We start from the raw sequence: 12,694 nt of genomic DNA on the forward strand, positions 1-12,694 counted from the left end.
AGTTCTTGAAGCTGTGAGTAGATGGCTACCCGTAGAGTGCTGTGGAGAAAATCAGACTACTATATAGATGGAGGAAAGGCCTCTTGTGTGTTGCAAAAATGGGAAACGGGGGCATAGAGGAATGTTGCAAGGTTTTGATGGACATGAGGTGGCTAATCTGAGATAGGCCATGTGCGTCTCTCTGCCTTATTCACAAGGCCAGCTATGTGTCTGACGAGAAAACTGATCTCTCTTCTTCTGTGGCATCTCAGTTCAGGGATCCTCCTGTACCCTTGAGGACTTCTCTCTAGAGTGTCTGAGTCTTCACTCCTCTCCATGGCTTTCGGGATTTATCAGGCCTGGGAGCTACATCCCTCCTAGGCAGTAAAGACAGTGGGCACAAAGCTGGGAAAGGGGGAGGCCTGGAAAATAGGGTGTGTGAGGTGAGGGTTTTCTGGAGGCTTGGTTTCATTCCCCAACCTGCCTTATTTAGCTCTGCCCCTCTCTCCCCACCCTGAGGGACAGGAGTAAAGTCACTGCTCGCCATTCCCTGCCAGGCACAGGACTAATTTCTTCTTCCCAAGAGCCACAGGCAGGCCCTTTCACCTGAGGGAGAAAGGACAGAGCACTGCCTTTGCTTTGAGGGACCTTGAAAGCTTCCCCGGAGAAAGCAGAGCCTCTATAGTGTGTGCATGTGTGTGTCTGTGTGTTGGGGGCAGGGTGGTGGCAAATCTTCCTCTGGACCAAGTGATACAGGTTCTTATTCTGGTCAACAACTCCTAGATGTGCTCTGTGAGACCTGGTGTCCTCCAAGGGACTTCCTGACCCCAAGATTCCAATATTTTGTGACAATACCTGTGATCCATTCATTGATTCACAGAGAAAACAAACTTCCCTTGAGCAGTTTCCTCAAACCAGGCACTGTGCTAGGTGAAAAGGATACAAGGAGTAGTTCCTATAATGACCTCCCTTCATTATATGGAATGGTGGTGTATCATTTTACATTGTCTTCTGGAGAAAGGAAACCAGAAAGGACCCATCAGAAAACAGGCCCCAGAGTGCTACATGGCTCTTTTTCCAAGGGGCTGTCACTAAGACCTTGCCCTTTCAGAGGCTCCATGCATCCCAACCATTCCCCATCCTGGTCAGTCTGGGGCCCATCTCTGCCCAGAACAAACTAGAGAGGGCGCTGGAGGGCTGGCCAAAGCCAGGGCCAATGGCAACTTGAGGGCGGGGTTAGAATTGGAGGTCTCCTTCCTCCTGGGAAGAGGAGTGAATGGCTGTTTTCACCTGACAGCCCCAGACCCTTTTCTTTGAGAAGGTTTCTCTTCCTTCCCCATGCAATCTCTGACCTCATTATGGATAGACCTGATGGGAATATTCTGGGATTTCGAGCTAGGCTAGTTTAGCAGGGCTGGGGATCCAGCAGCCTTTGCTGACCCTTCACCATCTGAATCACTCTGGTTTAAAACAAACAAAATGTGTCACCGCGCCTGTGTATGTGCAATAAGAACATTTTCTCTCCTGACACACTTCAGAAACAAGGTTTCCCATCCCTCCCAGGAGCCTGTGTTCCTGTGGTTCTCCCTCCTCCCTCTCTTCATAACTCAGAACCCGCAGGATCTCTCCCGCGGCCTGGTGGAGGCAGAGGGGACCGAGAGCATATGAGGTCAGGGATGCGGCTGCCGGTCGGTCGAAGGAACTGCTCTGAGAATGCTTTGGGTGCCTGTCGGTCGGCCTCTGTCCCCGAGGTCCCCTCCAGGACACCTCCCTGAATCTTGTGCCCGAGGGCGTGGGTGCCTCCCCTAATTCCATTGGTGACCTCTCTGCAGCCTGACTTCCACCCCTGGTGCTAGGCGGCCGACTCCATAAGGCATCCGGTGGCCGGACAAAAAGAGCCACCGGGAAGTCGTGCGCAGGCCCCAAGACGCGGGTGTTGAAAGCCGAGGCCCCGCTCCCAAATCCGGGATGTCGCCGGGAAGCGCATCCTGCTGGCGTCCACGGCTGGAGGTGCGCGCGCACGTGCGGGCAGCCGGCCCCAGTGGGCGAGCCCAAGTCAAGGGTGTTGGCTCGTCCGGGCTGGGCGGCACACTAGCCCTGGGGTGAACGGGCCTACCTGCCGCAGCCGCGTTTCTCTCTGCCTTTGGTCGACCCCAAAGGACTGGGCGCTGCGGTCCGGGGACAGGATGGGAGGGACAGGTGGGACCGAATGCCCCAGAACGCGTCGGCTCCGCTGGACATCCGCTTGCCCCCCTTCCCTCCACCACATTTACTGGGCGTCACCTAAGTGCCAGGTGGCGCTGGGTGCTGCGGATATGCGGCAGACCCAAGTAGCTAACAGGCTCAGGGTGGGGACTCATAAATTATTACCTGGTGAGTGCTGCCCTACATTACCTGGTGAGTGCTGCTCTAGGGAGAGCCAGTAGAAGGTGCTCCCAAACCAGATTGGGAGGGGAGATCAAGGAAGGCTTCCAGGAGGAGGTGACCTTTCGGCTGAGCTCTGTAGGGTGAGGAGGTGTTCTCCAAGGAAAATCAGTGGAGATAGACCAGTGCATTCCAGGTGAGAGGTGAATGTGTCTGCGGCTGAGCAAGACCTGGTCTCCGCCTACACTTTTTTTTTCTTTTTTAATAGTTTATTGTCAAGTTAACTAACATACAGTGTATACAGTGTAGTCTTGGCTTCGGGAATAGATTCCTGTGATTCATCACTTACATACAACACCGAGTGCTCATCCCAACAAGTGCCCTCCTCAATGCCCATCACCCATTTTCCTAGCCTCCCCCCAACCTCTTCCACCCATCAACCCTCAGTTTATTCTCTGTATTTAAGAGCATCTTATGGTTTGCCTCCCTCTCTGTTAACTTATTTTTCCTTCCCTTCCCCTATTGTCTTCAGTTAAGTTTCTCAAATTCCACATATGAGTGGAAACATGTATCTGTCTTTCTCTGACTTATTTCACTTAACAAAACACACTTCAGTTCTATCCACATTGTTGCAAATGGCAAGATCTCATTCTTTTTCATCAGGGGTAGTATTCCATTGTGTGTATGTATGTATATATACATACCACATCTTCTTTATCCATTCATCAGTTGATGGACATTTGGGCTCTTTCCATAATGTGGCTATTGTTGATAGCGCTGCTATAAACTTTGGGATACTTGTGCCCATATGAATCAGCACTCTTGTATCCTTTGGATAAATTTCTAGTAGTGCTATTGCTGGGCCGTAGCGTAGTTCTATTTTTAATTTTTTTTTTTTTTTTGAGGAACCTCTACACTGTTTTCCAGAGGGGCTGCACCACTTTGCATTCCCACCAAAGTGCAAGAGGGTTCCCCTTTCTCCACACCCTTGCCAACATCTGTTGCTTCCTGAGTTGTTAATTTTAGCCACTAGGACCAGTGTGAGGTATCTCAATGTGATTTTGATTTGTATTTCCCTGATGATGCGATGAGCAATGTTGAGCATCTTTTCATGTGTCTGTTCTGCATGCACTTTTCAAACCAGGGTCACTGACAGCTGAAAAAGAAAAAAAATTCCTTTGATATTTTAAAGAAGGCATCGAGATAGTCCTTGTGGGAAAGATCAGAACATTTTCTTAGTCATCTTTACACATATTTTCCAGTTTGGTACTGCTTGTATGTTTTAATTACTCTTGGTGGTGGTGAGTAGGTCAAGCCTCACAATCTTTGAGATTGCTGGGGTGGTGGTGAGGTGGGAGTCTTCTGAGCCACTTTCAGACTGTCCATTCTGGAGAGAACATAAGCAGCAAGGGCAGGCCAAAAAGCAGCTCTGCTTCCCTGGACTTTCCCCAGACCCGCTCCAGTGCCCATGCTCGTAATCTCAACCTGAAAGCAGAATTTCTTGACCCTGGAGGTGGTTGCTGCCAGGAGTTCCTGAACTAAGTGCTTCAGCTTCTGGAGGCTCCGCTGCCCCCCACTCTGCCTGGTTTCCTACAGCTTCCACCTTGTCCCTCAACTCACTGCCCACTCTATCCCAACCCCCCACCCCCGCCACTCTGCCCCTGAAGTCTCTCCTCCCAAGAACAGTGGCCTCTGCTTTAACAACAGCATTATTGAACCCCTTCTGGGGAAAGGTACACTTAATCTTTAAGACCACTCTGACAGATCTTACGTTGTAAAGATGGGAGATTTGTGGCTCAGAGGAGTTAACTAGCTCAGGCCTAGGTAGTTAAGTGGCAGAGCAGGGATATGAACCCTGTACTGAGCCTGCAGTGTCCTGTGGCTCCTGGCTCTCCTTTGGGTCCAGAGCACCGTCTGGAATCCCTAGACGTGCCTATGCTGCGGTAGCTGAGCCCCCACGCAGAGCCAAGAAACTCCAGCTCCAGGTTCTGCTCAGCCAGGACTGGGGCTAGCCTGGGGAACCCTGCAGAGAAGGCAGGCTACCCCTTGGCCCTCTTTTAGTGCTGCTGTTCCCTCCAGCCCCCCAACACTTTCCTCCTCAAGGGAGCTCAGAGGCCCTCAGTGGTCAGTGAAGTCACGCAAAAACTCCATGCTGGAGGTTGATGGTTTCCTAGTTCCCAAGAGGTGCTGGACACTGCCACCCAGGATTACCCAAGGAAAGCTGCCCACACCAAGGCCAGAAGATGAAGTTGACTGACCCTGCACCTCTTGCCCTTCCACATCTCTCTGCCTATGGCAGCTTCCTTTCTGCTCTCAGGTATGCCTGCCCCAAGGCACTGCATCCTGGGAGACGCAGATAGGGCTGTTTTCTGCTCAGAATCCCTGCTCTCTAGGGCCTAGCCAGCCCACTGCTGCCAGCACTCAGGTAGTGGGAGTGTTGATGAGTTGGGAGAAAACCTCATTGGGCACAGCTGCTGGGCGAGCCCTCTCCAGGTGGGTACTGGGACCCACCTCTCCCAGTACCAGAGGCAGGCTTGGACTGGGATCCTACCATTGTCACCTCACACCTTCCCATCTATAAAAGGAAATAGATGATCCAGTATTTTGCTTCCTAAAGCATGGCCAGAAAGTTTTGAGACACATCCTCAGCTAATGAGGGAGTGGAGGCGTTCCAGATCTCCCTAGCTTGGGGGATCGATGAAAGGCTATCAGTATTTTCTCACCAGTCCCTGGGTTCCCTCTGCACACTCATGATAGGCAGGAGACAGCATAGCAAAGGCCAACTGAAAGCTTGGAAGCACCAGCCTCTCACTAGGGCTAGGCAGTGTTATCAGGGCCCTACCTAGTTCTGTTAAAGGTTGCTGGTATCTTCCAAGATAGGAAGTAAACCAGGCCAAGTGGAGGGCTCCCTGGCTGTAGACAACTACCATACTAGAGAAGCTTCTGGGTAACCAGGTTGCTAAAGAGTTGAAAGCAGTCACTTTCACTTTTGGGGGGGGTGTTAGGCTAAGAGAAGGGGAAGGAGGGAAACCAAGCAAAAGAGAGGCTTTCTTGGACTTTGAAAACATGACTTTGAGAGTTGCCACTGAGGATGCAATCCTTGGATTAATTCCGATCCCCTTGTTAAAACAGGGTGTAAAGTTTATTTACAATTATCTGTACAGTTTGAGTGACAGCTCGGGACTTCACAGAAACAGAACAAAAGCATTCTTTCTGAAGGGAAGTTGCAGGCAGACTTTCCCTGCACCTGTCAGAAGCAAGACAGACAAACAGACCTATACATCATGAGCCAGGCATATGGACATTGGCCTTTTTGCCTCTTGGAAGGAAGTGAAAAATGTGTTAAACAGCCTTAGGTGCCGCACCCTTCAACACTGAAACCACATGGAGTGGGGGAGGTGTGGAGTAGGGAGCCATGGCAGCAACTCTCCAGCGTAAGAAATACCTCAAGTGAACAGCCAGGAAGCCCAGCTGGGGGGTGGGGGTGTGGGGGCTGTGGAGGAGGGGTGTGTGATAAAGCCAACATCTTCTGCCTGGTCAAGATCTTGGTTCAGAGGCCCTGCCTCAGTGGAGATTGGAGACAAATTCTCAGTCCTGATTCCAATCACCAAGGAGACGACTCAGGTGACAAGTTGGTTGGCTTCTCTCCTCGCTGTTTTGGCATCTCAGAACGAAACTTTTGGCAGCTGTGTGTGGGGAGGTAGTGGCAAAGTGGCTACAGTGTGATGCAGTTTTAATAAAAATTTTATTACACAGCCATAATGTAATCGACACTTCTCCAAATCCAAATGATACTAAATACAGATCTACATGGTGGATCAGAATGACTCCAGCAAATTATATGGATTCTATAATTTCATGTCTTTTAAAACCAGAAAGAAAAAACAGTCCAGGTTTGTCATGATAGGAGAGGTCCCAGCAGCTTCCAGGGCTCTGCCGGAGTCTGGGCAATGTTTAGCAGTCTGTGATTCCACATTTACACAACAGTCTATAAAGGGTTTCGGTCAATGGACTATTCAAGTATATATGATTTTAATGAGTCCATTGCCCACCTTAGCCCAACCGAACTGCGTCACAGCTACCACAGAGCTATGTTACAGTCACAGTTTACCAATTTTACAGTCACAATACTTTTAAAAAACCATCCATTGCTGTTTTTTTAAAATAAAAAAAGTGTAAACTAAGTTAAAGCAACACCGAGGCTCTACTAAACCCAGAAGAGTCACCAAGTTCATTTTGTATGTTTAAATACAACGTAAGTCCATGATTTCCCATCATCCCACTTCCTTACAGAAAAGTAGGGTGATGAAGTACAAAGCAGAGCTTCTAAATTCCTCTCCCTCTTGTGGGACTCAGCAGCTCTCAGCTGTTTCTTTAGCTTAGTTCTTGGTATATATAGTCAGCTGTACTTTGTTCTGAAAAGATTTGTTAAATGCCACTTTTATTTACACTTGGAGCTTTACACCTGAGAATGATTATCAAGCAGTCAGCTTATCTCTTTTCAAACATTTCATAAAGACATACACACTTCTTTGCTGGCCTCACCCTAGCTGCACAACAATATATATGCTTACCATATATATATGTATACACACACACAAAACTGCACATGCTTGTAACATTTGCAACCTAAATCTTTTTGTGTTCGTTCTCTCCACATTCACGTTGAATACTTTCTCTTAAAAAACAAAACATTATTCTTTCCGAAAGAGCAAAACAGGATCACTAGGAAGAGACAAGAACATGGGGTGGGAAAAAGACACTCTATGTTCAGCCGAGAAGCTGTAGGCTGTACCCATGGGTTGAGCAAGACACCTGCACTGCCTTCTCTGCTACCTGGCCGTAGGCTTCCCTCCCACCTGCCAGGACACAGCCTACAGGGCAGGGGGCAAACTGGGGTGTTTTCTCTGAGGTGGGGGAGGTGGGGGGGGAGAGGATGTGGGGGAGGGTATGTTACACAGCTACAGCAGTCAGGCCTGTTTAGTAAGAAGAATCACATTTAATGAGTTTCTTTCTTGCAGTTTCAGATGCTCATGTACAGCTGAAAAAAATCTGAAACAGCTATAGACCCATGACAGACCGATACAAAGAGTACTGCATTTTAAAAAAATGATAAAAAAATCCACGCACTTACAGACACACACAAACACACACGTACGTACGTACGTACACACACACACACACACACACACACACACTCTCTCTCTCTCTCTCAAACATCCCCCCCTCCCTCCCCACAAATGTACACTTTTTGGAAACTAAATTGGATTTGAAAACCTCTCTTCTGCAGAGATGGGAAGAAGAGAAAGATGAGGAGAGAGGGAGGAGGGCTGCAGGTGCCCAGTCCCCACTCCCTCCACAAGTGTCCGGTGCCAAATGTTCAATGGTTGGGTCCAAGGCAGCCCGCGGAGGAGGCCGCCCAGTGCTGCTGCTGTCGCCCCCAGGGGCTACAGCAAGAATCCCAGCTCCACGCTAATACTGAATGTGTGCAGAGTGGCCAATGAACTGTGCTGGTTTTTTTTTTTTTTAAAAAAAAAAAAAAAAAAGGCAAACACAAATCTAAAGACATGGATAAAACCCAAGAGAGCCCAGGCCCACACTGGGTGAGAGGCCTGGGGGGTTGGTGGGAGATGGTGCAGACAAGGGAGGTCTATACAGCAAATGGTTTATATTACAGATGACTGGCAGTTTAGAGTCTCTTCCCAGTTCTACTGCTGCTCCAGCCCAAAGAGGGCAAATCAAAGGAAAAGAGGAAAGGTGGGACACTGTGATGGGGCATGCAGGGTCAGAAGCAGCAGGCTGGGTGCGCTCAAATAAGCCCTCGCCGTTTTTTGTAGTCTTCCAAGTTTAGAGATCTCCTTGGAGCCCCATCTTTGGCTGGTGGAGCCTTGGAGGTGATGGCCAAAGCCTTTGACTCTGTGGGAAAGAAGAGCAAATTGGCATCTGAGGTGCCTACGAAGTCCTTTGAGTCTCCTGCTTCACTCCTTCCAGTCGGGTTGACTGTCCCTGCTCCCTCCCTGCCCACAGCCCCGCTTACTCTGGCCTCTATAAATAATGATGAGCAGACACCTGCACTTCTTCCCTAAAATCAGGCCTCCCCACTGACCGAGAGAGCCATGTTGCCATCTGGTCCTCAGCCATCACCACTCCCCCCCACCTGTACCTACCTGAGCTGGGAACTTGTAAATCAATCTTCACATCAAAATCATGTACTTTGAACAAATCTTCTGAGAGGTCACTGGCTGACTTAGAATTCAAATCTTTATCCTTTCCCTGACCCTGCAATGTGAAGAGAAAAACTAATTATAAAAGCATAAATACAAGAGGACTTCAAGAAGCAGCGGTCACTAATAGTAAAAAAAAAAAAAAAAAAAAAAAAAAAAAAAAGCTAAGGCCCTTTTCTGATTCCTTCCCTCAGAGGGAGGACAGGAGAGGCCATTAAGGTAGTTTCTTTTCTGAAGCCTGAAAGAGGAGAGGGAAGGCTCATGTCTGTGGTGTGGGGCAGAAAGGGTGGGCTTAAGACAGTAAGTTACTTTCTGACCCAAGATTTCAGGAATTCCTGGGACAGTGTGGACTCCACAGGAAAAGACCTAACTTAGGCAAAAATCTGCTTCTAAATTGGCAGTTTCTCTGCTTAACATTCTAGTTTTCTTTTTTTAAAAATTTCTTTAAAGTTTATTTATTTATTTTGAGAGAGCGAGCCAGCGTAAGAGGGGCAGAGAGAGAGAGGGAGAGAAAGAATCCCAAGCAGGCTCCACACTATGAGCCTGGAGCCCAACTCAGGGCTTGAACTCATGAACCATTACATCATGATCTGAGCCGAAAACAAGAGTTGGACGCTTAACCAACTGAGCCATCCAGGTGCCCCTGACATTCAGTTTTCAAAGAGCTTTCACCTTTACAACGGTCTGATGCTTATGTGTCATCAGTTCCTCCTAGTACCCTGCGGAGCAGCAGGATATAGAGTATTAACCCCATTTTACATAGGAGAAAATGTGGCTCAGAGGGCTAGATGTCAGTTGCCTAAAGCTGTAATCAAGGCCTTAGTTAAGTAGTGGTGTTGGGTTTAGCACTTAGGTTGTCTGACTAAAATTCAGTAGCTGTTTATTACATTTGTAAACAATCAGGACGGGGAAAGGGCTGCAAGTGAAAGGCTATGTTCCTCCAGGTGGGAGAGATCAGGCCCCAATGAAGCCAAGCGTCTAGGCCACAGGACAGTGCTGCACTTGCCTTGCTCATTTCCTTTGGAGCATCTGGTAACACTCCAGAACCGTATTTTGCATTCAGCTGGGCCAATATGGCAGCTTGAACAGCCGGGTCTCTGGACTGAGAGAGAAAATCAAGTTATTTTAGAGATTTAACGCTCATACAGTCCTACCCGCCGACTACCACTAACATCACAAGCACCACAGTGGACCCATCAGCAGCTCAGTGGGGTTTTCCTCAAGGCAGCAAAAAAGAGGCAATTAAAAGCTTTGAAGCCCAGCCCAGGCCAGCCTGGCCCTAGGTGGCCCAGCCCACACATTCCTAACGTCTGCCACATTGGTAAACCCACCCTGCCAAAGGAGGGGTTAGTCCAGACGTTTCTACAAATCCATGCCAGGTTTTCACTACCTATATGTCCTATAGCAAGATAAAAAAAAAAAAAAAAAAAAGAGATAGCCAGACCCAAGAGTTTGAGGCAAGCAAATCCCACTAAGACAACATTATTTTTAACTTCCTTATTAATCTCCTAATGGAATTCATTTTATGTCCTAGAATCTAGGTCCTGACTAAAAACGTCCTCTTTAGGCACTCACATTAGAAACGATGGTAGGTTTGCACTGCCGCCTGGTAAAGGGATCCATCTGTTGGTTTTTCATGTTGTGACTTTCAGCCTGAAACAGAGAGCATGCGTTACAGAACTGTGTCTCTTTCCCCGCCTTCACTTATCCTAGCTTACACATACGTAACAGTCTTTGCAAGAGCTTAAAAGAGTCAAAGTCATGTATCATCCTCTTCTCTTCAAGAACACCAGACCAGATATGGGAGCAACAACAGAAGAACAAAACTGGAAACTGAGAAAGATGAACACCTGTGGAGCAGAATCTATGGGATGGGGAGGGATAAGAAGGGCAGAAGACTGCTGCTTTTCACTATAAATCAATACGTCTTATGGGTCTATGTGTGCACACAAACACGTGGATGTGAAGAGTACATGTTACTTCAATAATTCAAAAAATTAACTGGAGCAAGATGTATAGAAGATTTCATATCATTGTATTAATTAAAATGGTCTTCAGTGATCCAAATAAAGTTGTTTACTCACCACAAGGGCCTTCTCAGACTCTACGATGTTCCACTCCCGGTTCCGCTGGTTGATGTAACTGTGGGTGAGTAAAAGGGTGAGTCAGTCGGTTGGGGAAGGAGGGAGGGAACCACTGAGCCCTGACCCCTGACTCCGGAGCCTCATCCAGCCAGTGCAAGCACAGCATGTGCAAGGCCACGGGCTCACCTGATAACTGTGGCAAAGTCTGTGGGTCCGGGATAGGAGCCCAACCAAAACAGATCTGTAACACACCTGATGGCAGATATGTTCTTGGTCCGCTGGCGGTCCAGGGCCTCTGCCCGTTCCTCTAGCTCATTCAGCTGGTCTTGGATTTGTTTGGCCTTGTCCTGATCCCCCAGGTCCTCAGCCATGGCCTGCACAAGAGAGAAGTGTGAGTTTTTGGCTATGACTGGCTCTGTAACAAGTATCCCCTTACTTTCAGCACAGGCAAGACATCTCACGCAGTGAACAAATGACAGGAGATATGAAAGAACGCTGAAAACAAACTTTACAAATGCAAGGTATAATTCTTATTACAGTAGTAACACCTTGTCATATAGCTATCTGGCTCTGGGCCCCCGGTTGCAGCGATATCTAACATTAATTAACCTTGGAACCCAGGCCCCATGGGGCTGACTCACCCTAACAAGGCTCACCCCATCGTGATGTGAAGAATGGAAAGCCACCCACCTCAGCTGGGTTTGGCAGTATCATTTGTTCAGACCCAGTGCTGATATTACCCTGGGTTCTGTCTTATTACACACGAAACTAAAGGGACTTTCTAGAAAGGGGAACAGAACAGACACAATCAATTTCAATTTATAGAAAGGAAAATGGCCAAGGGATGCTGCCTCACTGCCTGGAAAGCCCTGTGTTGCTTATGCTGGAGCCCAGCATTTCTCCCCAATCCTGACACCACTAACTTAGCAGAGGATGAACAAGTCTGATTTCTACACCTTTCAGGATGAGGAAAGAGGTTCAAATGCAAGTCCTCACCTTTTCCTTTAGCAGCTGAGTCTTCTTCATAGCATAGTTGGGTGGAGCTTTCCTGAACCTTTCTTTCTCTTTTACAATCTGTACCAGAGAGGAGATACCAGCAGTGAGGTATTCCTAAACTAGTTTTGTAGACAGGCTAAATGAGCCCATTTTGGAGGCAAGCAGCTAGTTAAGAGGGGGCTGCTCTTCCTACAGCAGTGTCATGCCCCAGAGAGAGAAAGCGAGTTCATTCCAAGGGATACTATGCTGCTTCCAGGGTCACGGAGATTCTTCTGGGACAGTCTGAAGGAACATGCACCAATAAACAGCAGCAGCCCAGGGACCTGGTACTGTAAGGCTAGCCACTGTCCAAGAGAACAGAGATCAAAGAATTTTACCAAAATGTTTTGGAGAAAGGAAACTCATGAAGGACCAAGCCTAGCAGAATACAGATCCTTGAACTCTAAATACACGTCTTTACTCTAGGATTTCAAATGAGAGCGTATAGAGAAAATCTTAATGAATTATAAATAAAGTAGTAATATCAATATTCTCTCATCCTTATGCAATCCTTATGCAGAGTTAAACATATCAAGATATAGGGAAAGAAAAGAAAGTCATGATCTTCTCTAACACTGGTTCTTACTGAACCTCCAATCTCTGGGGTACCAGGTTTCTTACCTCTTCAATGTCCTGATCATTGAATTTATAATTAAGAGCTTCTTTAATAGACAATTCCTTCTTATTGATTTCATCTAGAGTGGGCAACTGCATGCCAGCAGAGAACATCTAGACCAAAACATGATAAAAGCTTATTAAGGGATTTTAGAGACTTTCTCAGGGTCTTCATGAAAAATTGGTAGGTGCTATCTATCCACTTACCGCCTCTTTCCACTTCATGAATTCACTTTCAGTGAATTCCTGGTTTGAGACAAACTCTAGGCGGAACACTCGTTGGTCATTGCCATGCCTACATAAAAAAGAGAAAGCATCTCCAAGAATGGGTATGTTAACTGCAGTACCAGCAAAACAACCCTACCAGACTGTGAACCACCTATCTCTGTGGTT

The 12,694-nt window shown here is 47.6% G+C and overlaps 1 protein-coding gene across 1 annotated transcript in view; it reads right to left on the reverse strand.

The window, feature by feature from the left end:
* Positions 1 to 7,517: 7,517 nt before the first annotated feature.
* Positions 7,518 to 12,694, reverse strand: part of RTF1 (RTF1 homolog, Paf1/RNA polymerase II complex component) — a 50,692-nt gene continuing 45,515 nt past the window's right edge. The window contains exons 10-18 of the mRNA XM_047075286.1: positions 12,509 to 12,596; positions 12,308 to 12,415; positions 11,648 to 11,725; positions 10,904 to 11,025; positions 10,652 to 10,709; positions 10,143 to 10,220; positions 9,574 to 9,669; positions 8,511 to 8,622; positions 7,518 to 8,259 (exon numbers count right to left, since the gene is read on the reverse strand). Coding sequence (XP_046931242.1) covers positions 8,153 to 8,259; positions 8,511 to 8,622; positions 9,574 to 9,669; positions 10,143 to 10,220; positions 10,652 to 10,709; positions 10,904 to 11,025; positions 11,648 to 11,725; positions 12,308 to 12,415; positions 12,509 to 12,596 — 847 coding nt within the window. The 3' untranslated portion in view covers positions 7,518 to 8,152. The remainder of the gene's footprint in view (positions 8,260 to 8,510; positions 8,623 to 9,573; positions 9,670 to 10,142; positions 10,221 to 10,651; positions 10,710 to 10,903; positions 11,026 to 11,647; positions 11,726 to 12,307; positions 12,416 to 12,508; positions 12,597 to 12,694) is intronic.

Source organism: Lynx rufus, unplaced genomic scaffold (assembly GCF_022079265.1).
Source record: "Lynx rufus isolate CCGP_SWC_20201006 ecotype Redwood Valley unplaced genomic scaffold, mLynRuf1.p SCAF_13, whole genome shotgun sequence".
In the NCBI taxonomy this organism is placed as follows: domain Eukaryota; kingdom Metazoa; phylum Chordata; class Mammalia; order Carnivora; family Felidae; genus Lynx; species Lynx rufus.